The sequence below is a fragment of the Belonocnema kinseyi genome, chromosome 10, assembly GCF_010883055.1.
Source record: "Belonocnema kinseyi isolate 2016_QV_RU_SX_M_011 chromosome 10, B_treatae_v1, whole genome shotgun sequence".
NCBI lineage: Eukaryota > Metazoa > Arthropoda > Insecta > Hymenoptera > Cynipidae > Belonocnema > Belonocnema kinseyi.
Genome location: NC_046666.1, coordinates 81,680,597 through 81,708,154, shown reverse-complemented (window position 1 = coordinate 81,708,154; position 27,558 = coordinate 81,680,597). Strand labels below are relative to the sequence as shown.

The 27,558-nt window shown below is 30.8% G+C and overlaps 1 protein-coding gene across 1 annotated transcript; it reads right to left on the bottom strand.

Annotated features, from left to right (window-relative positions):
- Window positions 1–2,022: 2,022 nt before the first annotated feature.
- LOC117181721 (DNA-directed RNA polymerase III subunit RPC1) lies at window positions 2,023–23,097 on the bottom strand. The gene is made up of 20 exons (XM_033374669.1): window positions 22,554–23,097; window positions 22,304–22,439; window positions 21,868–22,017; window positions 21,453–21,788; window positions 21,044–21,376; window positions 18,233–18,370; window positions 17,958–18,155; window positions 15,664–15,900; window positions 15,215–15,548; window positions 14,789–15,038; window positions 13,282–13,511; window positions 12,855–13,205; window positions 9,019–9,187; window positions 8,595–8,934; window positions 8,318–8,505; window positions 4,803–4,950; window positions 4,568–4,720; window positions 4,200–4,400; window positions 3,970–4,103; window positions 2,023–2,181 (listed from the first exon to the last, which is right to left on the bottom strand). The coding sequence occupies exons 1-20, from the start codon at window positions 22,595–22,597 to the stop codon at window positions 2,097–2,099; spliced, it is 4,155 nt and encodes a 1,384-aa protein (XP_033230560.1). The 5' UTR covers window positions 22,598–23,097; the 3' UTR covers window positions 2,023–2,096.
- Between the last annotated feature and the right edge of the window lie 4,461 nt (window positions 23,098–27,558).

Below are 27,558 nucleotides of genomic sequence, written 5' to 3'. Positions count from 1 at the left end.
CTTCACATTTCTGTGGAAGATACCGTGTATCCTCTTATCGAGGAGCTGTTCACGAAAGTTTTTCTCTTGTGCTTTCTTAATCCGGGCTTTCAGGAGTGAGTATTCGAGATAGAGTAGATTTGATGCATTTTGCTCACCCCTAATACTGAAGTCAAGTCCGAGTGTTTCAGCAGCCTCCTCTGCTGCTTTGTACAGAAATGCTCCTTTGCCCACTTCTTCGTGATTCCTGACCATTTTAAGAAGAGGGTCTCTTCCATTTGCAACTCTATGTGCTGTACCCAGAATAATCCTGTTGTGAAGACATTCAAGACTCAATATTCCGCGATCCCCTTAAAGGCGTGAGATGTACAGTCGCGGAACGGAAGACTTAAGATGCATGCTTTTGTTCATGTGCATGACCTTTCTTGTCCCGATATCAAGAGATCTGAGCTCGTTCTTCGTCCATGGAACTACTCCAAATTAATAGAGTAGTACCGGGACGGCAAGCATGTTCGTTGCAGATACTTTGTTCCTCGCCAACAGTTCGAAAGACCAAATCTGTCGGATGAGACGTTTGTATCTGCTTCGGAGAGTATCCTTTATAGATGTCACATCCCGAATGCGGCTCTGTGGCACGCTCAGGTATGTATAAGTCTCTCCAGCGCAAAGGTGTCATATGGCGCTTCTATCAACGAGCTCAGGATCTTCAGGGATGCCATTAAGTTTTCCTCGCTTCAAATAAACCTTGGCGCATTTGTCTAACCCAAATCATTCCAATTTCCTTAGTATATCGTTCGACAATCCCCAGAGCTAGATGCAGTTGCTCTCTGTTTTTAGCATAGATCTTAAGATCGTCCATGTAAAATACATGAGTGACCTTGTACTTTCGATCTGCAGGTTTCCGCACAAGTACACGTCGGAATGGCGCAGTGCTAGAGATAGTGGCAATAATGTAAGGCAAAAGAGGAGTGGGCTCATGGTGTCGCCCTGAAAGAAACCTCTCTGAAACGTGACCTTGTTAGTTGTCACACGATTTTTTGCCAGATGAGATAGTAAATCTGGTTTTCCAAAGCGGCATCAATCTCTCTATGCACCCAACTATTTGAGGATGAACCTTTAAGATTTCCAAAAGACAGATGACAAGTCTATGGGAGGTCGAATCGAAAGGTTTCCGGTAATAATAAAATATCAATACTCTATGAATTTAATAAAATTGAAATACAGTTTTAAATATTCAAATTTATTCAAAAGAATTATTTTCCACTAAATAATTCAGTAATTTTGTATATGAAATCAAGCTTATTTTTATTAACTTCGATACACTGACTTTTGGTGATAAAATAAAAAAGACCGTTCTGCAGCACGTAATAAAAATTTATGGAATTCTCTTGATTCCATATAGAGAACTCAAACATTATTCTCTGTACGGACACACCTGAACTTGATTCCATACTGTAAGGCGCAGTAGATTTATATTTGATGAATTATATTAATGGTGTTTAAGTATGAAAATACATTTATAAATTACTAAGGATATTCTTTAAGCATTTAAAGATCTTGAAAAAATGTTGAAAACTGCATATCTTCAAAGTGAAAATATTTCCAAATTTGAGTCCTAATGGACTAAAGGCCCTGACATGAGAAGCTCATAATAATTAAAGGAAATTACTCAATAAAAAACTCAACATAATAATCCAGCTAGCAGTAAAAAATAATTTTTTGTTGTTTAAAATTTGCAGCATCACTAAGGTTTTAAAAAAGGTGTGAGTTTCGGTTTTTAATAATAATGTTCGGAAAACTTCAAATATTTGCGAAGATTATATTTCATTCCTTTCATCATTACGTTGTGTTGGAAATTATCTTGCATCGCATCCATTTTGAATGTTTTCCAATTTTTAGGAATCGTTTTAAATAATGTGTATATTCGTCATTTTCTATTAAAAAAAACGTGTGAAAATAGTTTTGAAAAATAAAAATGATGAGACATAGGGGGAAATAAAAACTACTACTTTTCATAGAAATTAACCAAACTCGTGCATTTATTGATAAATCCAAATAAAATTGTTATTAAATAAACTTTCAAATCATTTCGGAACTATCAAAATTCCATTTAACAATTAGGTTACAGTATTCAACGATTTCTTGTGGAATTGTGGATCATCGAATATCAGGTTCCGCTTTGCTGGCTCGTCCTTGTCAGCTGTGTATAATTATTAAGGAAACTATCAACAATAATGTTTAAGTTTAAAATGTTCGGATATATATTTAAAAATCGATTTAAAAAATATTTAAGACCTAATCCATGTCAAACCAGACACTTTAAGTCGTAGAATCTCTTGGTAACAGAATATCTTGTTTTTAGAGAAAATTAAATGACACGTATTTTATCAATTTGAATTTTTTAACTAGAATTTCTTATTCGAAAAATTGAATTTTGCATTTTTCATACAAATAACGACAGCTTCGACAATGATCTAAGAGAAAGGTTCGTTTATTTTTCGAGAAAAATAAATGAAAAATACAATTCGGTTAGATTGCAGAATAGGGGCGTCACCTAACGCCCCTGTTTTGGCTGAAAAAAATTGTTTAGCAACAAACTATTAGAATCTTTAATTGGACGATAAATTACGCGGTTTTGAGAGGCAAAAGTTGAAAATTATTGTTATTTTTGTTCTTATGTTGTCTCAAATATGAGTCTGTTATGATATATCGTAATGATCATATTTAACGAGAAGTTGCAAATGGTTAGGGATTTGAGAAACATTATTTTTATGACCTGTGAAAGAGGTGTTTCTGGCCGTATGGATGTTCAAAAGCACGTAAACGGTGAGTTAAATATGATCATTCCAAAATTGTGACATATCCATATTTAAGACATCGTATTAACAGAAGTAACAATAATTTTAAACCTGTGCATGGTTAAATTGCTTTATTTATTGTTCAATTCAAGATTCTAATAGTTTCTTGTCGAAAAAAATATATTTTTCCAGCCAAAGAACAGGTGATGCCCCTATTCTCCAATTACACCCACAATTCTTTTTAAAAAATGGTATGGCCGCAAAACTAACTTGCCCCGCATAAAGCTTATGGAATGTATAATTTATATAAGAAATAATTTTTCATATAATATTTTGCATAAAATAAAAAATAGGGTTTCTATAAAATCGACATTTCATGTTTTCAAAATTCAGCCGGAAAAATAAAGTCGAATGAAATAGAGAATTTCACATTTTTATTTTATTTTTTAATTCGTTAGTATATGGTAAAAAGAAAAAATGATGTAAGTTTTATTCAGGCAAAATCATTTTTGTGGCCATGAAATTTTTTTTCTCGAGAAATTGAATTTTTGAATTGTTCTCGAAAAAGATGCAAGATATCAACATATGAGAAAAAATGTATTTTAAGTTGAAAATTGATTTAGTTTACTTAAAATTTAATCATAAAATAATAATAAAAAATATATAGTATTAATTAATATTATTTATTTAACCGGGACAGCCCTTTGCAGACTATTCAAACATAAAAAATCCAACTATATCAAAAGATACCTTCGACATATTGGGCTGCAATCATCTTGTCATAAGGACAATCTACAAAAATTGCACCTGATCCCGGCGAAATCGCGGTAAGTTGTCAGCTGCAACCACGTCTAACGACTGTGAGAAGGTGATTACAGTTTGCGATGGAATGAATGTAATGATCGGGCCAAATTCTCGTTCATTCTAGGGACGCGGAGCGATCCCAGGACAAATGCCTGCTACATTTTCCCCTCTAGTGTTTTAGCATTTCGTTGACAAGAAGGTATGCTTTTCAGGCTATTAACCTATTAAAGCTTGTCACCTACCTCTCCTTCCGTTCTAGACTTCTCTTAGTTTCAGGTAGTACATTAGAAATATACCTGCCTGATTTGAAATAGATCTGGTCTTAAAATAATGAAATCGATATTGAATTAATACGAGATCAATTGTAATGGCAAATAAAAAAGGATATTTGTGAAGAAGTTTGAAGATTCCTGTTCCGACCGGGACAGGGATACCCATAATTATCGATTCCGAGACTCCGCAAATGGCATCTTTTTGTCCATAATAGGCAGCGTCGAACAAATGATCGGCTGTTTTTTCAAACTGAAAAACACAAGTTTAATTTACTCAAACAAATTTGATTTGACTTTTTGAACTAATATATCTTTCTATATCATTTGGTTTCAAAATTTCAATTACCGAGGCTAAATTCAAAACCGATTCCTTCATTTTTGCTAAACCTTGTCTCGTGATACCGAGAACTTCTCCTCTGCTTGTCATCAAATCTGCAACCAACATAGGATGTCGCCTATCAATACTCATTCCGTGGTTCTCCATCACTAATTTAATTTCAGTCATAATTGTGGCTCTCGCTGCTTCGATTCCCAATGTTCGGAACACCTAAGATAAACGAATTTTAATTTTAATTTCTAAAGCAAACAATTGAAAGAAGAAAAGTTTTTAAAAATACTAGTATACCAAAAACTTGAAAAGAGGACTTTAAAATTACTGGAAATTGTCAAAAGTAATTCTAGATATAAAAATAAATCAAATTCTTAAAAACTAACTTCGATAGTATTGTTGGAAGTTGTTTTCTTTCCCAGGACTCCATGGGTTGCCATGACCTCACGCATGTTATCACCTTCTACGAACAATTTATATTTTGTTTGCCCGCTAGAATCATCATTGTGAATAACGGCTCTGTTGACTGAGGCGAGTCCCTAAAAAAGATGATCAAAAATTAGGAAATTATTTGAAATAAAGTTGGGTTCTTTTCAAGTATGAATGATCACAATAATCTACCTTAATAACCACGCTGCCTATTTGATCTTTGAGATGCGTCAACGCAAAACTTAGACTTTGTTTCTGCTTACTTGGACTCACTGTAATAATCGAATCACTCTGGACATTCACCAATTTCGGGTTGATTTTCAACTTGGAGGTGCAAATTCTGAAAGTAAATTTATAAAACATTTACAATAATTTGAGATGCTTCCGGCTTTAAAAATTCCTGATTGCAAAGTCATTGCAAAATATGATGTTAATGGAATTTAGCTTTCTGACTAATCGAGGAGTTGATCACTTTAATAATCTGGTGTGCAAGCCTTCGTAAAATCTTTGAAATCTTTGCGAAATATTTTTAATGTTTGTGCCATATTCATAAATTCCATAACAGCTTGGGGGGAGTCGAAAAATGTTACTAACTGTTACATGAGGGGGGGGGGGGCGTAAATCGACACTGTTACATAATAATTTAAAAAATCAACTCTAGAAAATCCATGTATCCAAAACTATAGTTTCTATTCCCTATTCTCCCTTTTTAAAGGTATCCTATTTTTCTCTGTTTTCGAGAAACTTGTCCTTTTTGCGCTTTTTCGCTTAAATGAGCAATAAAGTAATAGAACCTAATAAAAAGATCCTATTATTTTTTGTTGAAAAGTCTGCTGTTATATTCTTGGCTCAGAATTCATCTAGTTTGGTTGGAAATTATGCTTTTTGGTTTAAAATTCAACTATTTTATTGAAGTCGTCTTTTTTTATCGAAAACTCAACTGTTCTGTTGAAAGCTTGAGCTTTTGAATTAAAAATTCATTTTTTTTAGATTGAAAATGAAATTTTTTGTTTTAAATTTAACTTTTTTCTGACAAATTCGCATTTTTCGGCTTGCAAATTCAAATGTCTAGTTGAAAACGCATTTTTTTGGGTAGACGTTCAATCTTTTCTGTTTGAAAACTCGACAACATTATTTAAAATTTAAAGTTCAAAGGTAACAAATTCATCGTTTCAGGGTCAAGTCAACTTTGTAAAAAAAAGCTCTGTTTTTTGCTTGAAAATTGAATAATTTGGTTGATTTTTTTCTTCATTGACTGAAAAATGTTTTCTACTATCGGCGAGAAAATGATAGACATCTGCCTTTGAAACTTAACAAGTCAGCAAAAAAAATGCTAGCGCAAAAAATAGTCATATGAAAGCTACAAGTGTTCTACGTCAATGAGTTTGAGTGCGTTTATGTAAAAAAATGTGTGTTCTTTGCAGACTGAAAAATGTAAAAAAAGTAAGGATTTTCGGGTACATTTGAGAACAGTCAAGTTTGGAGCATTATTTCTTATACAAGGGGCAATGGGAAAAATTTGAAAAAATGCACGAGTATGAGGAAAACTGTTGTGAATCAATTGCAGTTGAGAAATTTGAAAAATAATAAAAATTGTTGCTTAAAAGTACAAAAATGTACAACTATATTATCTTCAATTCTAATAGATATTAAAGTGATTCAAAATGCAAACTGTAACGGACAGGCTCTGTAATTATTTTCAACCACCCGTAACATCATTTTTGTACTTTTACGCAAAAAATGTTTATTATTTCTCAAATTTCTCAATTGCAATGGTTCACAACAGTTTTTCTGATACTCATGAATTTTTTTACATTTTTCCCATTGCCCCTTGTATAAGAAATACTAATTGCACAACGAATTTTGTACATAAACATCTTCAAGCTCATTTACGTAGAACACTTTTAGCTTTCGTATGTCTATTTTTTTATTGCGCTAGCATTTTTTTTTTGGCCGTGAAAAATCTCCTTATTTTCTCCGTTTTGAGAGCATTTTCGACTGTAATGGGCCATAAAAATTCCAATATCAGTATAATTAGATTAGTATTTTGATTTTCTGTCCAACCAGATTTCTCGACATATTAAAAACAGTCGAAGTAAAAACAATTAAATTCTTTAGAGAAGGGTTTCAATCTTCTGAATTGTTGTTAAAAATATTAATTAAGTGACTTATTAAAAGATTTAAGAAAATAGAGTAACCTAGTTTTATTATATTTTCTTAGTAGTGTTTATTATGATCACAATCGTTACTCAAAATGTTGGGGTTATTTTAGTTCTGGACTAACTACACAGCCAAACAAGAATAAAAAAGTGTGCGGAGCCAAAAAAGCGACCTACACAGTGTTGTATTTTCTGCTTACCAGTTTTTTTTTTAATTTGAACTTGAATTTTTAGTCGAAGTTGAGTTTTTCTCAATTGGCTACTTAGTAATTGGAAATGTTTTTTTAATCTGTTGAGTTGATCTTTTCACAGCTTTCATGTTAGAAGATATTTTCTGAAGTTAAGAGAGTACTATAAGAATAGAAATAATTATTTATACCGTAAATGTCTGACTGACGTCAGTGAACTCAAGGTGTAGCAATCACTTCCTTAAGGTTTCAAAAAAAATTTGTTACTAAAAGTTATTAACAAAAAAATTATAATTTTCCAACATGACTACAATTTTTCTTGAAAACTGCTAAACCCATATTAACAACTGTGACGTCAACACATTTATTTATAAATGTCTATTATAGAAATATTATTTTGAATGTACAAAAATCAATTTGTTAATAAAAATATCATTTGTTTATAAAAAATTTGAGATTTTTCTACTTATAACCAATTTTTACTTTCACGCTTTTCTACATTACTTTTGGAGAAAAACAATGTAATTATTATCATAGACATTAATAAGAGATTTGTAAAAGTTTAGGTAAAGAAAAAAATTTGTTATTAAAGTTCATAACTATCAAATATCAATGTCTATATATATATATATATATAAACAAATAAGATTATTGATAACAAACTCATTTTTGTAAATTCAAAAGCATACTTCTATAATCCTATAATTTCAACAGCTTGAAAAGACATTTCCAGATGCTAAGTAGCCAACTTACAAGAATTCAACCTCGACTAAATATTCAAGGTCGAATAAAAAAGCAACTGAAACAAAAAATTGCTCGACCATTATTACAGCACTATGGAGGTCGCTTTTTTGACTCCGAACACTTTTTTATTTTTATGTGGCTGTACAATTACTCGAAAAATCTAGAAAAATTCATGAACTTTGGAAAGGTAAAAAAAATGAAAGAATTGGAGGTATGTACTTTTTTAAATTGGAAAAAATCAACAGTTTTAGGATATCTCTATATTATGTGACACAGTCTTTTAATAATTTTAATTTCCGAGAAGAATATAGTTTTTTTTGTTGCATGTTACATATTGTTTTACTTTTTCCTTTTTTCATGTTAATAACATTTAATTATTTTATAATTCAGATGTCGAGGGTAGTAAATTACTAATTTTCTTTAATAAGACATGCCAGAAAAAATTACGTAACCTAGCCGGGGGGGGGGGGCTTGATTTACGACTTGTTTCATGGGTATGGGAGAGGTAACAAGTGGCCCAAATTTGTTACCTAATTTATGGATGGCCCCTAACCAATTAAATTAAAAAATTGAAAATAACTAAAAATGAACAAGATTAATAAATTATTTTACGTACGAATATCGAATGGACTCAGCATCGACCTCGAGCTTCAATAGATTAATTCTATCAGTGTCAAGTTTTACCAGCAGGAAACAATCATCTGGTAAATAAACCTCCTCGATATATTCCGAAACTTCTCCCAAAGTCGTTTTCTCTATTCTTCCCTTGACTCTCCTCGCAAATTCTGGATCCGTGTCGATGTCCTAAAATGCGCAAAAAAATTAACTTCCACTAAAGCTGAGGAAAGAAAAGTAAAAAAACAAAACAAAAAAAAAACAATTGAGTTATTTACCAAAGCTGCTGTAATGATAGGTGTGCTAATTTTCGGATTCGCATTTATAATTTCCTTAATACGGGGAACTCCCTGTGTGATATTCATAGATGCGACCCCAGCAAAATGGAAAGTCTTGAGAGTCATCTGAGTTCCTGGTTCTCCAATACTTTGAGCTGCAAGAGCCCCGACAGCCGTTCCTGGTTCTACCGTTGCTCTCATGTATTTTTCTTTACATGTGTGAATAAACTCGACTAATTGCGAAAGAGTTAACCGCTCGAGTTCCATTTTCACAGGTGTTTTAGTCGTCATATTGAGTCGACTTTTTCCCACTTTTTTAGCCACTGAAGTCATGAATTCTCTGTAAAAAAAAAAGGAGAAGGAATATTAATTTTCGTTGACTCGCAGAAGAACTTAAAGTAATTTCACCTCATCGATAACGCACTTCAGTTCATCCTTAAACTCGTCACTAAGGCAGGAATAATCTTCATTTTTGAGAAGTTCCTCCGCCGCTTTTTTTATCTTCATTGGTTCGAGAGGTTCCTCGTCTCTATGAGGTGACATCGCCCTCACATGGTCGAGAACTCTTTTGTAATCGACGGGACAGTCTTTACCTGCGAAATTTAATTATTATTATTACAAACTACTAAACGTGACAACAAAATGTAAGAATACTTTTTGGTCATTTCCTGTTTTGCACACATTTTTCACTGTAATTATAATTGAAAAATTCAAGCTTAAGCTTCCCAATATTGATTAATAATAATTCATATATGTGACTGCTACACACAATTTCATGAACAAAATCTTAAAATTATCATTTCTGCATACAAATTTCTCATATGGAAATTTTTTCAAAATTCTTAAAAGTATTACGATAATTAAAGGTAAGCAGATAGCATAACATTTAAAAGTATTTGATTTTAGGCCATTAACTTATAGCATTGTTGATTACAATCATAAATATTATTGTTATGCGTAACATCTTGCTTGAAATAGATTGTAATTGTACAAATGTTTATAACAATCATCTAAATTAATTTTTCAGCAATTTTGTCAGCCAATGATCACAAAAAATGTAATTCCAACAATAATTGAAGAAAAAAGAATTTTTTCTACGAGAAAACAGCTAACTGGGACATTTATTTATATAAATTGCTTTCTTAAATCAGTCCGAGTAGAATTTGACAAGCGACATCAAGCAAGGAGTCCCTAGGCAGATACTTGGATTTAAAAAATGTTATTTTCTTATTTTCCTTATCATAATACGCCAATTATTATTTTTTTTATCTCAACTATACATGCCAAAAGCTTCAATTTGAGCCATCCCTGAAAATAATCAAACTGAAAAAGAATCTTCCAAAATAGGGACTTAAATAACCAAATTTTCCTTCTTTTTTAACCACTGATACTTAAAAAGAAAATTTTAACATAGCAAATTGTACTTCTTATTTCAATTCTACATGTCAAGAGCTTTAATTTGAGCAATCCTTGTAGAAACCCATACTTGAATAAAAACCTCCAGCATAGGAGCATTCTAACCCCTCTATCTATCCCTTCCTCTTTCTCCTCAAATGATTATTGGATTAAAATTTGGACTTTAAATAGGAAGCATATTTTTTCCAAAGTTCCAAGTATTTTTCTTCATTCATGAGTAATCACTTTCTCGGGCGAATACAGAACCTGAAGATCGTAACTTAAATAGTCATCTTAAAGATACGTATTATTCAAGTTTGATGAAACTTGCTGTTTGAAAACGATATTATACTGTGAAAACGTGATCAGAAACATTAATCTATCTGTGAGAATAATTCAAAACGGGAGAATTTGTTTATAAAAATGTCTTAACGCATAGTAAATGTTAACTTATCTTAATTTTATGTTAAGCTATTGTAGTTTTTTGCAATATTTCTAGCGAGTAGTATGTTTATTTCAGAATTTTTTCTTCAGTTAAATTTCATAAAGCTGAAATGGCAAATTTTGTCAGTTTATTTGTTTTCTAATTGCGACGCTGAAGAAAAAACTTTTTTAAAAAACCCAAACACCAGTTTTCTTAAAAATGTAATTCTAAATATTTATATTAAGATTGGTGGTCTACCATTTCGCCACATGGTGCGGAAAAATGGAACTAGAAAGAGTAGGTACAATTTTAAACACGTATTTTACTTTTTGCATAAAAGTGTTTTATGATTGTTTTGTGAAATATCAAACAATTATTGAATATTTAAAACAAATATTCATCAAAAACAAATAGTTTTAGATAGAATTTCTATCTTATACAGTGAAAAAACACATTTTTGTGAAAGAGGTTTTAAAAAAAAAGTGCAATTTTTTCATGTGAGTTTCAATACATTTTAAGCTTAAATAAACATTAATGCATTTAGCAACAAATTTTATCCATAGTATGCCAGTAATACGAATAATAGACGACTGGAATTTAAATACGAATTCTAACCTAACTTTTAGATCAAATTTTTAAATAGTCAATATTTCATATATGAATTAAATCAAATTTACTTTCGAGTTAATTTTTGCTTCAAAATAAGTTCATTTAAGTTTATAATCTTTTGAAAATCACAATAAAGAGAACAATAATTGTTTTTTTAGAAAAGTACTTCTGTCAAAAACTTTGGTTTTTCATTGTATAATATGTAAATTCCATCTAAAACACTTTGTTTCCGACAAACTTTTATTTTTATTATCTAATAAATAATTTAAACTCCCCAAAAAAAAATGGTTATAATACTTTTATGTCCAAATTAAAATGCATCTTTAAAATCGTATATATTCTTTCTAGTTCGAATTTTTGTCACCAGGCGACGTATCGCAGTTTAATTATTCCCAATAAAAAAGAACATCGTAAGGGAAAAAGACTCCTTACGTAATTAATGAACGCCCTCTAATCGGTTATGAAATGCGATCTATGGCCAATTGTGAACAGTAAATTAATAAATTTCATATCCAGATAAATGTGCGCTAGATCGGGAAAATAGGGCACCAATAGCGAATTTATTTTGAATATCCGATTTTAAAATGGTTGTATTTCCAACGCCTCAAATTTCAAGTTATTCAGTTTTTAAAGCTTCGAATTGAAAATTTTAGTTTTTAAGTCATTAATTTATTAGGTATTTTCACTTCAACCGCCAGATAACTTCACTTCGTTGAATGCTGAGGAGATAACAATGTACCAAATGCACGGGAAAAAACTTTATTTTTGCGATATCTTCGTAATGGATAATAATTACTATGATTTTAATATGTCATTAAATAGTTCTTAAAAATAAAAACTATTTTTGAAATACACTTATACAGAAAAAATTAGTTTTTTTTATCTGGTGATTAAAGTGAAAAGAACTACAATTTTTAATACTTGTATCCAGAACTATTAACATGCGACGGCATTTATTTAAATATTTTCAATTTTTTAAGGGAGAAGTAAAGCCTTGTGACTTTCCAAAAAACGACTTTTTTGTTGCGTTTTCTTATAATGATTTTGTAATAATATTCACCAGAATTTGCTGTAAATTTTGATGCAGAAAATATGCTTTATGCAGATGGATTCGATGATTCAGTATAAGTTAAAAAAATTAACTTTTTTCTTCACTTTTTCAAAGTTTAAAACATTAAACGCTTTTTACTCGCAACTACGATTTTCAAAGTCGATGCCACCTCTCAGTCAAAAACTGCTGCACCGATTCTTTTCAAATTTTGTACACATTTTTCCCTTCTTAAAATACATCCCCCAACGTCATTTTATTTAAATTAATGAGATTTTGCAGTTAGAAAATGGCGAAATTTTTCGTGAAAAATTGCTATTTTTGCTTCAAATGACCACCAAAAATTTAAAATTAAAAAAAAAACGTAGGGGGTAAGAAAAATGTATGTTTTAACCAAATTTCTTTGCTTTTTGATTTTAAATAATTCTAGGATGAGCTACAGTTAGCATCGCAAGTAATTTTTTTGAACAGGCATCCTCAATAATGCTCTGTCACCGGTTTATTTTTTAAATATTTGTCAACCAAAATTTGACAAAATGTTCTCCAAACTATGCTTTGTAATATGTAAAATATAAAAATAAATTTACTCCCATTAAGTTTATAGTTTTACATTGCTGAATATTGAAGACATTTTGAGATAATATCAAACTTTGAAGCCTTCAGAATTAAACCTGTTCAAGTTCAGAAGGGTTCCATTTTATACATATAAATTATGGAACGTTGCAACTTAAAATTTCCAGTTTTATTCCAAATCCTAATTTATTATTTCTGTTTTTGTAGTTACCTTCCATATAAGTGGGATCCAAACCATCAGCGCCGTATAAAAACTGAACTATATCCCCGACGGAATTTCGAACAGTCATATCGTATTGCAGACACAAATCCTCCAAACTTTTCACCAATCTCCTCTGCATGTAACCCGTCTCTGCAGTTTTTACAGCCGTATCGACGAGACCCTCCCTGCCTCCCATTGTGTGAAAGAAAAATTCAGGAGGTGTGAGACCTGAATAAAAGGAATTCTGCACGAATCCTTTCGCTGCTGGAGTCTTGGAGAATTTCTCAAAATGCGGTAGCGCTCGATCTTCGAATCCATCGGGCACACGTTTTCCACTTATGGCTTGTTGTCCTACACAAGCTAAAATATCGGAAGAAAGAAATTAAATTAGATATCAATAATTAATGCAAAAATAAATCAAAGGCGAAAAACTGACCAATCATCTGCGATATGTTGATGAAACTTCCTTTGGAACCTGAGAGAGCCATGACAAGAGGACTGTTGCTGGGATGAAGTTCTTTCAAACAAACTTTACCAGCGTGATCTCGAATTACGGAAAGTTCTTTTAATATCACGGCTTCAAGACTTTCTTCTTCGGAACAACCTGGTTGGCATTGTAGGCGTCCATCCTCCATTTGGTGAATGTACTCCGTGCATTTTGAATATCTAACGAAAAGAGCTTAATGTTATTACTTCAATTGCATTTTTTATCTTTAGAGAGACTGCGAAATTTCATGTAAGTTCGCTGATTTAAATGATTTAGCTTACGAAATTCTTATTTTTAACAGGAAGAATTTGCATTCAACAAAATTCCACAGAAAGAAATTAGAGCCAATTAAGGCATTTAATCTGAACAATTTTTTAAGGACTCCGCATGTTTCTAATGAAAATTGGGTTTCGGTTAAATTGACCCAATTTCATTTATTTTATATATTTAACTGAAACCTATTTTCTACTAGAAACGTACGGGATTAACTGAATCTTTCAAAATTCAATAATGTTCCATTTCTGGTTAGAAGCCATTAAAGATGAATAAATCTTGTTCAGCGCCAAATAAAATATAACCTCTTTACAGGTCCTTAACTAATTTTGAAAGATTGATTACGGCCAGCCGTACGAATATACTCCAACTTTTTCGTTTTGCAAAAAATTACACTTTCGTTGAAACGCCTATATATCGAGATGTTGACCATCCGACTTTTTGAGTGTACATCCGGTTTTTAAAAAATTCAAAAGTTTTCAAAGATTTAAAAAATATTAAGGGATTTCAAGAAATTTTAAAACATTTCACAGTTATCTAAACCACCCACAATTTAATTACAAAAAGCTTAGAAGAACTAAATTTATAACTCAATTATATATTTAGAGTAGCACAAATACTTTCGGTGCGCCTATACAATTATATCATTGTGTAAATTGTCAAAAAGTCTCCATTTTTAATTATTACCTATCAGGATAACTTTATTTCTGTGCAGTCAAAAAACATTAAATATAATTTTCCAATTTTTACCAATACAGAAATTAAAGTGTAATTATTCTTCTTCAAATTCTGTTTTGTTTTCTAAAACATTTAGTTGCTTATTATACCTTATAATGGTATTTTGTAGTTTTTATAAGAAAAGATTCCTTAATCTCCTGTAGAAATTTTATATTCAATTTATAATGTAATAAATCCGAGCATAAATTGTTTCACATACTTGCCAGTATTTATGACTGTAACTTCCTATAAGAATACAGACCTTTTCTTTCATTCTCCCTCTTTTTCCTTTGTTATATCCTTCCAAAAAATTAAATATAAACTTGGAATTTTGCGCTTTCAATTCTATTTTTATAGGGAATTTTTGAAAACCTTAAATTAATATTTATTTTGTATAACCTGATACTTGAGAACTTGTATTTAGACCTGTGGTCATCCTTATTTATTATGATTTCTTTTTACATACCCAGCATTGAGGAGTTCATGTTTAGCTTTAAGTAAACCCTGTCCAGGAGAAACGTCACCAATTCCTATTGAGAAGCCTTTGTTCATTAAAAAAAGACTCGCCAATCTTGACAAACGCCACATGGCAATGGTCGCAGCATCTTCACCCCAGTCGCGTAGAAGAATGTAGAAAATATTTTGCTTTGATCCAGAACCCAATGTGGATTTATCCATCGATCCTGTGAGAAGTTCAGAGTTCCGAATGATTACATCTAAAAAATATGAATTAAAATTGAAAAAGATATAAAGTAAGTTTGCATGCTCAGATTTACTAAGATATCAGGGTATAGATTCCGTAGACGATTTTAATTCCCGGGTTCTCTATATCGGATATTTCAATATTTTAGATCATTATACTCAATAATATCAATCTGGAAAGAATACTTACAAGAATCATTAATACATAATTCCTCATTACAAGTGTAGGCTCTGCCTTTCGTTTTCAAATTCGCCTTGATCGGACAATCCCTATTCGGTTTTAGAATCAAACTAAAAATCTGCTTTCCTGTCCACAATTTGTAAGGTTTTAGGATAGCAGGTATAGGAAGAACCACTTCCATGTCCGAATCGAAGCCAGATACGAGGCAACCGGCTAATTGATAAGCCTGTGTTCTACTCAAAAACGTGTCCTTTTGAGTTAGCAAATAGCCTCCTGTAATAAAATCCTGGGTCGCTGCAATTAACAGTTCTCCATTTCGAGGAGTCACAAGATTTGATTTATTCTGGAATAAACAACATATTAGAAACATATTGAAAAAAGCTAGATAATAGATTTAAAAGCCTTTGAAATATTAAATACAAATTTCTAAATTCAATTTTTCATCATTTGAAACATACCCCCATTAAAACTAAGGCTTCAGCCCTTGATTCTTCAGTCTGCGGCAGATGCAAATTCATCTCATCGCCATCGAAATCCGCATTGTAAGGAGTGCAGACGCACTCGTTAAATCGAAACGTTCGGTGATTCATAACTTTTGCCTTGTGTGCCATTATACTAAGTTTGTGCAAAGAGGGTTGACGATTGAAAAGAACCACATCATCATCTCGCAAATGCCTCTCGATTATATCCCCATACTAGAATTTTTTTAAATGGTTTTAATCAAATCTAATTTAGAGATAACGAATTAAAAATACAGAACTTGTATCGACTAGAGGCTTTACAAAATTCGCATTAGTCGCATAAAATAAAAAAATAAAAGTTATATATGATATTTTGAAGAAAAACACATACATTTTTTTTAAATATTGCGAAATAAAGTATCAGCAGACACCACAATACAAACAAACTTGTTCCATTAGGAATAAGGTGCTATTTTCATATAAAGAACTTCTATTTTGGGGAGTAGACCACTTGACTTTTGATACTTTTGATAATGATCCTCAATGTTTTTTTTAAACTTATTTATCACAAATTTAATCAATTACTTTATTTTTATTTAGAAATTTTATTTACAAAATGCAAAGCTTCAGAAAAAATGTCACATTTATGTGCATTATAGCATAAAGAAAAACTCAAATTCCTCACTGCAAAATTGCATTGAATCAATTCACAAGTATTAAAGTCTTTAAGCTGCGAACGTAAATTCATTGTGGTAAGTTTTTTAAATTAAACCTTGTCTCGTAAGTAGGGATTTGAAATAAATTTAGAGGAATTTTTGGATATTTGCTTATTATTTCAATAAAATAATTTGACTGAAAACTAAGCGCAGTCTAAAAAAGTATGAAAAGACAATGAGGCTACGTTGACATAATGTCAAAAATATGTCGTAGTCATATTTTATATAGAAAAAAAAAAAAGGAAACGCAACGAAACTTTCGTTACGTTTCTTTTTGTTTCTTCCGACATAAATCTTTAAAGAAACACAATTTTCACCTTGTGCATTTTTTTTAGTAATTTTTTATGGTTAGCATAATTTTCAGGTAAATTATATTCAGTTTACAGAAATAATGGGCAAATTTCAGAAAATGCCCCTTAATTTGGTTCGATTCCTTGCTCGCAAATTTCATTTTTAGTCACATTTTTCATCATTGTAGCCCCCTTTTTAACTTTTTATGCTGATATACGAAAATTTTCTTTTTGAATTTCGACACTGGACGTTTTGCTCATTTTTACGGATAAAGGACTCGTACGGAGAAAAATTAAGACAAAAATCAGGATTAACAATATATGTAAATCATATCCTCATTTCATCCACCTGAAAATTGAATTTTTAAATATTTAGTCAACTTCAACGCAGTCACTGCCTCGTTGAACAAAATATGAAAATATCAACCTTTTGCGCTTTTTGAAAATTAATATTTCGGTTAAAAAAACAATGACACTAATTTGTTTGTAAGTAGCCCGTAACCATGCTAAATCTGAATGTATCATTTTTGCTGCAATAATATTTATTTGATACGAAAATCTATACCGATATAAAGAAACAAACGATTGTTACATTTTTTGGATCATTTTGTTACTGATCAAACGTATACCACTAGATTTAGTGTAAATAGTGTAAATAATTGAAATTTTAACATTAAACATATACAAAAATACAAAAATAATAAACAATATTGACTAAATTAAAGTGTCTTCTTTTTAAAATAAAATGTTATGGATTTGATCATTACATTTAGACAAACAAAATAAGCTTTGAAATATAGACATAAGCTGGAAAAATTACGAGTCCTATCTTTTTATATTCTTTGGAGTGATAAAGCTTTAAAAAGTGGAATAAAACCGTATTGTGAAGAAATTCCACACAATGATATCTGGTATTAATAATTTTGCATTCTATTGAGGTTTTTCAAATTTATAACATAATTTTTTAAATATTATAAAATTCCATTATAATTTATAAATTGAAATTCATTCTCATTTATAACAATGTTTTAGATAAAATAGAACTTCAGGTAACATCAAGTTTTAACACTTCAAACTTAAAATTACTGATATAACAATGCTTATAACTTGATAATATATATTTGAAATTAATTATCTTTTAATAACTGAATTTGGAACTTTTCGACTTAAAAACATTCCACTTGTAATTTGAAAAAATCTTCTAGATCCTTGAAGGATTCAAGCGATTAGAAATTGTTTAAGTTAAAACAGTATGAAAATAAAAGAAAAAAATTCGACACTTTACCTGTAAATCTTGAGCGATCTTTTGCCTATTACCATATCGCAGGAACTTCCTAATTTTATTTTTGCCTTGGAAGATAAAATTCGCACCAGGATGAACATCAGGGCCATTTTGGACCAACTTACGCATCAATTCTATATTCGAGTGGTTAACACGTTCCGGATAAGTGAGGATTTTCGCCACATGAATCGGCACTCCCACCTAAATAAAAATAATAATATTCACTCATATATTATTAATTTAATACATATACTTGATCTTGAATCTAGGATTTTTACTTGATCGATTCGCAGATTTGGATCCGGAGAAATTACTGTTCTACTCGAAAAATCGACTCGTTTTCCAGACAAGTTTCCTCGGAAACGTCCCTGCTTTCCTTTTAAACGTTGGACTAGACCTCTACCAGATTTCTTCGGCTGTAACACATTCAAACAATTTTATCATTATTATTTTAAAGTAGACTATTACTTGTACGTATACTGTATTTCATCGCTTGCAAACAGAAAATTTTTGAGAAACAGGGATCACAGGACTTGGACTCACTTCAGAGATAAAAAAAAGTGTCTATAGTGACATACATTTTAAAAAAATAGAAATATTTTCTTTTTTTAATGAAGAAAATTAGATAAAACGCTGTAAGAATAGAAAAATACAAAAAATATTAAACAATATGCAGTAAATTGCACACACAATTAATTGTCGCACACATTTGCTTTTTTTAAAGTTGTAAGGCATATATTAACTGAAAAAAGTACTGTTAAGAACTTTCGTAAAATTATATTGATAATTTTGCATTTTATATAGATATTTTGAATTGCTAACAAAATATGTGTTCTTCAATCAAGGATAAAATTAAAATAACTTATTTAAATACTTTTACAATTATTTAAATAATACGTTTTTTGCTAAAGCGTATAGTTTACCTAGAAAAAGCAGAAGTAATAAATACATATTTAAACATTTAAAACAAATTCGAATTGTTTCAAAAATTTAATTTTGTTTAAATATGCTGTCTAGAAAATAGGTGCATTTCACGACTTACTTGAAAAAAACACATTTTTTAAACAAATTAACCCGTTGCGGTTACACCTCCGAAAAATAACGGGATGGTTACATAGGGGTCCAATGAACCCCGACGTAGTAAAACTGTTGCCATTTCCCCTCTTTTTGACGTATCGACTTGATCCTTGTACGAGACTTTAATTTCAAGGTCTCTTCTTTGTAATCCAATAGTTTTTTTATTGTTTATTTAAAATTCTTTATGTTACAAAAACATGAGGAAACAAAAATCGAACATTTTTACTTGTTTCATTAAAAAATGCATGAAAAATTTGAATTTTTTAAATAAAGCAAAAAATCTTAAGCGGCTGTAATTTCAAAATAGCATAATTTTAAGAAAAAATTAATTTTATAGCGAGCTTAGGAAAAAGTATATTTATTTTGAAGACTGATGTGAAAAATTTAGACGAAACTTGTAAAATGAATGAGATAAGTTTGAGCATGCAAAATAAAAAACAAAACTATTTCTTTTTAAAAAATATATTTCATGCATATTAAAATAAAAAAATCTTATTTTACAGCAGAGTAGTCACCATTTTTTGTCAACAATTCAATATAGGTGCCCATACACTGTTATTTACATTTCAAAATACCCTTTATTTGCAAAAAAAATGAAATTTTAATGTAACTTTTTTGCCAATTTTATCGTTTTGTGGTCAAACGGGGCCTGATGGACCCTGAAAAAAAACGTTCACACTATTCGATGCTTACAGGCAGACCGGAGCCACAAGGACCTTCAAAATCTCTCGAAACTTGTTGTATTACCTTCAAAAAAACAATAGATGGCACCACAGGTTTAATTTCGAAACTCCAGTTTGATAGGACTTGTCGTGAAGTTTGCGTGGGGTCCTTAGGACCCTAGATGGCCACAACGGGTTAAAATTGTTTAAAGAGTTGGAAATTAGTTCAAATATAACCTAATATTTTTAAATACCCGATTAATAATTATATACACACAAAAGTTTAAAAAAGCATTAATAAATCGCAATATTACGTAAAACTAAAATTTGGCACTTATGGGGTTTTTCTTTGGGGACCCATAAGAGTGGCTTAATCCATACATCAAAATTTGTTTCATTCTTATTCTCTGCCGAATTCTTAACAACATGCTGAAATACGGACTTATTTGTATAATTTCATCCTGTTTAAAAATTAGACTTACAAAAATCTGACTTTTTCCCCTTTTAAATCTATGGGAGACTTTATAGTTGTAGCACGACCTCTAAACATTAACAGATTTCGCTCAAATTTGGAGATTTTTTTTTCTTGTATTCGAACAAAATTAGGGGGCAAGACCAGAGAAATTAAAGAAATTTTGATATTTTATACTCTTGAATTTTCTTTCAATTTGATATAATGCCATTAATTTCTAACGATATTCAATTTCAAATATATCGAACACTAAAGACTTTTATTTGGACATTACACTTTGTAACAGTACGATTTAAATATGAATTTGTTCACTTTTTAATACTCCAATTTGATATTATTGGATTTTGGACATTTTCCATATTAAAATATTTAACTAAAAATGTTACAGACTGAAATGCTATAATTTTAAAAGATATTTCTTTAAAAAGATGAAAAAATTTCAAAATGTACAATCCGAAGCTTAGGAAATAAGGAATTACTTAGTAGAAATATTTTTAATTAATTTTTGTATATATTAGCCTTCGGGACTGTTGTCTGGTGTATATTTTTGTACTTGAGATGGTAGACATTATTTGAGCCAATCGGCGAAGTTTGATGAGATTTTTAAAAAGAAAGTGGAGAAATAGTGACATCAGCTGCCAATTACGAGTAAGGCATTAGTAGCATTTACTTCAAAATAGTGGCATCGATAATCAAGTGTAAAATAGAATCAATAGTAGCGTGAGTCCGAGATCTTCACCATTATTTTAAAGCATCGGAATTTAATGATTCTTAATGTTATATGCAAAGTATTTCATCACTTAGATATAAGAGAAATCTGGAGAAATAGTGATTAGGTTCTCTATCTTCGAATTTAGCAGAATTATGATAAAACTCACCTGCATATTAAGTGGAATCCCAGACACTTCGCTATTAATATAAAGAGCACAATGCAGCTGTAAAAATTCCCAAGCCTCATTATACAACTGAACTCTCGATCCGGTGCATCGATGTTTCTGAATGATGTCGTTAATAAAAACAATCTCGCTCAATTTCATTGTGAGATTATCCTCGTTTGTTCCAGCTTTTAAATCGGATTCCACGCCAGGTCGAATACAAATCGGAGGAACTGGAATTCTTGTTAGTATTAGATCCTTCGGCTGTGCGCAATTTGGATTCATCAACAGAAGAGGCACATCGTCTTCCGGAATTCTCTCAAATAAATTTTGAACCTGAAAAAATCCGAAATAAACCATTAAAACAGAACAAAATTGAATTTGGGATTGCACAAATAAAGTTCCTATTTACCTCTAACGGATTCAAAACGTTGACGAGTCCACTCAGCAAGATACTTTCCAATTCTTTATTTTCTTCCGTAACGTTTCTGTACTCGGCCAATTTTTCTTGCAAAACTACATCAGTGCTTTTTTTGCCCTTGAATTTTTCGTGTACAATTTTAAGCAAGCCGGCCTTTTTGACAGTCCCGTTTTGTTCTCCACAGTGGGGACAAATCGAAGTTTTCTTCGCCTTTTCGAGAATTTGTTTTCGTAAAGCTTTTCGACTTAAGTAATCTAAATTGGGATTCAATACACGGGGCAAGTAGGACCTTTTGAGGTCTTTTGTTAACATGACAGAGGCGCATTTCTGTAAAAATTAGGAAGATATAACTGAAGTTTCAATCCGAAATCTAGGTTGAATTAAATTGAAAAATTTGAGGGTTTACTTTGCAAATGGACTGTAGAATGCCGATGATTGATCTGAAGTAACCAATATGGAATACTGGCAATTCTAGGTCTATATATCCAAAATGTCCTATGCATTCGTTCAGTGATTTTCCGCACGTTTGACAGCTACTCGAATTTGAAGATGTACCCTATAAAATATATTTTAAATAGTAAAAAGTTCCACAAAATGTCAGCAAATTTACGTTCGTCTTGGAAAAAGAAACTGAAATTTCACAAATTTTGTGCGCGTTGTACAAGAAAAATATATAACTCCACTCTTAATAATTGGATATAAAATACCAATAATTCTTAATATAAAATTACACGGAACGATTGGGTAAAATATCGCATTTCAGCAAAAACTGTACAAAATACGTGCGAAAAAATGGTGAAACTTTTTGTTTCAATATAAAAAAATTATTTTTCGACAATTACCATTCTTTTATCCAGGACACCATAAGGAACAGGAGTTCTATTTCCATCTTGTCCATACAAATTCTTATTAACGACATGAATATGAGCCTGTTTTCCCATATTGTGTCGGCTATCGATACCGAAAGATACCTCCGATCTAAATGATAATATGATACAAATAAGTCGTATAAAAAGAGTCAGGAATGAAAATTAAAGTACTAAAAAAATGTCGCAAGCAATAAACAAATTTTAGAATAATAATAAAACCTACATCTTTCGGGCGATGTCAGTTTCTCTGTATAATTCCTTGACCATTTTTGCAACTTTGAGGTTATATTCCTCTTCAACGATTCCATAAAACACTTAAAATACTTCTTCACTTCAATTTTCTAAACGCTATGCAACAAACATTTTTCGCGTGTTATTAAAACATCATAATTATAATTCTTATCTTTTGTTAGCCAAACAAATTTGTTTATGTCATTTTCCACGTTTTTTCGTGGATACAATGGGTATACGACAACAAGCCACGACCACGTTTTCACCAGGCTATACAGATGACACCATGATCTAAACAAGATACTGGAAGCTGGTTCCCAACTTGACTTAGTGGAGAAACAGCGAACTGTGGCTAGGAGAGAGCCACTGACACGAATCGCCTTTCTCCAAAATGTTATGTTTAAATTTTAACAAGACTCATGAGTGTCAATATAATAAAAATGGACGTAACAATAGCCGATTTGAAAATATAATCTTTGAACTCCTTTTACGTGTAACCAGAGATGAGGTGGGAGATTGCGTATGCTGTGTATTTGATTTCGATTGACTTACCGCAGCGCGCCCTGTTTGCCTTAGCCTTCCAGGAACTAAAATTAAAGGTCCAAAAGCGCGCCCTGTTTTCCTTATTGTTATTTTTCGGGAACTAAGATGAAAGGTGGCTTATCTGCTACTCACTTGGTAAAACAGGGTACAATTTGATAGAGTCGGTAGAGAAGATGGAAGTTGGTAACAATTATACATAATAAAATAATAAATTAAGAAAAATGTATCGAATCTACTCCTTTAAACTTAATTATTTAACTAAGCTTTAGCTTTAATGAATTTTTTCAACTAGAAAATGTTATCATAATAAAGATAATTTTTTATTTATTATCTCCAGTTCTTAGAATAATATAATTATTAATTAACTTATAATTAATACTGTGAATAATTATACCTAATTATTTTGATCGATGTTATTTAGATTTAAATTCATTATTGTGTTTTTAAAGATAAGGAGTTTATATAATAATTTGTTTTTCAGAGATTCTGATACAAAAATCGTTTAAGGGCATGTGACACAGCTAAATACCTATATTACCGACCACAGTTTTTCAGTTCACTGAATGTTTTTTTGAACCTAAGAACTTTTTTTGTGAAAAAAATATCGAGCTGAAACTTTGGGAAATGTATTAGAGTACAGTAAAGTACGTTTAGGTACTGCATTTTGGTAGGAACTTCACTGAAAATTATTCCATCTTTTTTCTGAACCTCAACATTTTTTGAACGTTCGAACTTTTTTTATACATAAAATATCGGTGTCAAACTTTGAGAAATGCAAGAGCCGAAAGAAAACTACGTTTAAGTACAAAGCTTAATAATAAAAGATGTAAAAAAATATATTTCAACAATCAATTCCAACGGCATCAGCCGGTAACGTTGTACACAAAAATACGAAACCTTGCAGCCTCTAGACGAAGCTCTAGAGGGTTCGTATTTTCGTGTACAACGTTACCGACTGATGCCGTTGGAATTGATTGTTGAAATATATTTTTTTACATCTTTTATTATTAAGATTTGTACTTAAACGTAGTTTTCTTTCGGCTTTTGCATTTCTCAAAGTTTGAGACCGATATTTCATGTATAAAAAAAGTTTGAACGTTCAAAAAATGCTGAGGTTCAGAAAAAAGATGAAATAATTTTCAGTGAAGTTCCTACCGAAATGCAGTACCTAAACGTACTTTATTGTACTCGAATACATTTCCCAAAGTTTCAGCTCGATATTTTATTTACAAAAAAATTCTTAGGTTCAAAAAAACATTCAGTGAACTGAAAAACTGTAGTCGGTAATATAGGTATTTAGCTGTGTCACATGCCCTTAATATATGTATTTTTCTTAAATTTCAAGCAAATTCAATTAGAACTTAGTCAATATTGTAAAAAAAATGTTAAATTCTTAGTATTTGATATGAACATACAAATAGGAGAGAAATACTGTCTTGATTTGGAAGAACACCGTAATCTGCATTTTGGATAAGGCCCTTGAGCCGCCTAACGTAATTGATTCAGGTGACTTTATCCGATTTGCAGTTAACGGTGTTCTTCCAAATCAAGGCAGAGTAGACATGTCGTTGACGGATCTAAATAACGAGCGGGCTGTTCTACCTAGATCTTGGATTGCTAAACCTCTATTGCTTTTGCGAACCAACATGGTCTACTCCCCCTTGTAACTTATGACCAATCCCCGCGCCCAAGTTAGGTAGCATGTGGCTAGTCCCCTCCCATTCCTATGTCCATCAGAGGCGGTGGAGCCTTGCCAAGGGTACATTGAATTTGAAAATTATCCTTGAATTATTATTATATAAACTCCTAATCTGTTAAGAAAACATAATAATAATAATAATTTGAAATTTAAATAATATATATTAAAATAATTAGGTATAATTATTCATATTATTATTACAAAAGTATTATTGTTCTAAAAACTGAAGATAATAAATTAAAAAATTTTATTTATTATAATAACATTTTATAGTTGAAAAAATCATTAAAACCAATGCTTAGTTAAATAATTAATTTTAAACTGTAATGCGAAATTCAACAATTTTGAAGGAATACTTAAAATTGTATACATTGAAACATTTAGCAGGTAAAAATTAAAGAATTTTACAAGTTAATAGTTTAAGGGGTTTTTTGAAACTTGATTTTTGTTGTTGAAGATTTATCATTTTAGTTGAAATTCATCTACTTGGTTGAAAATCCGTTTTTTTTAATTTTAAAATTAACTTTTTTGAACTAAAAATACATCTTTTTGGTTAAAACATTACGATTTTTGTTGCAAATTTAGCTCTTTAGATAGAAAATAAATTATATTGTTGAAAATTAATGTTTTTATTTGAAAATTCAGTTATTTCATATTTGCTTGAAAATTTATCTTTTGACTTCTTCAAGGAAAGTGGGTAAAAATTCATGCATTCTGTTGAAAATTCATTTTTGTTGTTGAAAATATTAATTTTTTTTTTAAACTGGCAATTCAACTATTCCATTTATTCCATTCTTGTTTGTTTGTCAATTGAACTATATGTCGTTTAAAATTCGCCTTTTTTTAAGAAAATGAATGTTTTTTTATGTAAAATTACAAAACTTAAACAATTACTTTTTTTAAACAGTGTTTTAACCGCAATAAGGTGCTAATTCTATTTTCGTAATTTTGGGCTCACAACTACGCAGCCATTCATACCGAGTATTCTTGCAACAGAAATAGACCATAAAAGGAGGAAAATTTCCAAAATTGATTAGGTTCAACCAGGAATATGACTATAGGCAAAGGTATATACGGTTCTTACTTAATTCCAGAAGAATGCTGTCTAGGTTTTCCCCGCAAGTAATTGAGGGGTTCAAACTTAAAAGGCCTTGCATAAATATGGGTCATATATCTCTCAATCTTAAGACTATGTTGTAGAACCGTTTGCAGTTTAATATTTAGGAATTTGCAATCGTGTATGTTACCTTAAAATATTTAGTACTTATTATATTTAGTTCTCTTCTATTTTATTTGAATAACTGTACACTTTAAGGTAGTATTTTGTGTGTATATATTAGTTATATTTTCTAAAATATGTGATTCTAATTTCAAGGTAAAAGAGTCATCAATCATTTAAATCGTACAATTAAAAATAATGTTGTAAAAAGCTCTGAATAGAAAGTTTGTAACATTTGGAAATATTCAAGCATTTTTATCAAATTAATATTTTGCCATACAAACAACGTCACTGGTAATAAACAATGAAGTTCTTGAAAGTATTTTTTTTCAAATATACAGGGTGGACACGCTGGGGCTTACATACATGGCGAGTTGAATGCTACCCGAATGCACAACAGCAGGGGACAAGTCATTATACAGGGGTATTTTCATATTTCGCGCCTTTAAAGTTGCATTCGGATCGGCCATTCGACTAAGTCCATGCATCTTCGGATCAAGTTTATGATAGTTTCCATGGTTGCGTTCGAAATTTCAAACGGTTATGTTCAGATTCACCTGTTTGCCCTAATCGCTGTCAGTAAATGTAGGCAATGTTAATTTAAAGTTTACGCATGTAATATTTCATTCACTTTATTTGAAACATATCCTGTCTATTCATAACATACCTTTTTTATGCAGTAAAAATAAGCATTAAACACCATTCACTCTTCGCCCACTGGAAGCACAGAATATTATTACTATTTTATAGTATTTTTCACTTAGCAGCTATTCTATAATGTTATTGGCACAGAAAAAAATGACGCTTACTTCTCAGTTCACATTCTCACTTCATTATTAATTAAACACTTTTATTATTTGTAATTACTATATAAAATAACCTATATTGTTTAAACACTTGTATCCGTTTGAAGTTTCGAACGCAACCATGGAAACTATCATAAACTTGTAATGGCTTCTCCTCTGCTGTTGTGCAGTTCGGGTAGCATTCAACTCGCCATGTATGCGAGCCCCAGCGTGTCCACCCTGTATATCATACCTTAAATTTCGTTCTAAAACACTATAAATTTGTAAAAGTATATATGTATTTTAGCTACAAAATGTATATTAATTATTACAATCTGTAACTGATAAACATATGTTATAATAGTTACTTAATTTTAGCGTTTTAGAGAAAAATTTAAGGTATTACAATTGACAATATACTGTTTTTTCGTTTCCAAAGAAGTCTCAAAATTCTTTATAAAATGGACAAGTTGGCAAGTTCCAGAGTTTCTGATTGCATATTATACCTTTAAAATATAAATCTTGAAAACTAAATAATTTGAAATTCCAAATCTTCAACATTTCAAATCACGGCAGTACTCAGAGTACAGATATTTTTTACATTCTCATAAAAAAAGTTATTATATTTGTGTAAAATTTTACATCTGGGCACGAAATACAGGTTTTTACGTCAGAAACTAAAGATCAAGTTGATTGGCTACTTTAGGTGAAAATTCAAAAAGTTACAGAATTTTCAAAATTTCTGAGACAA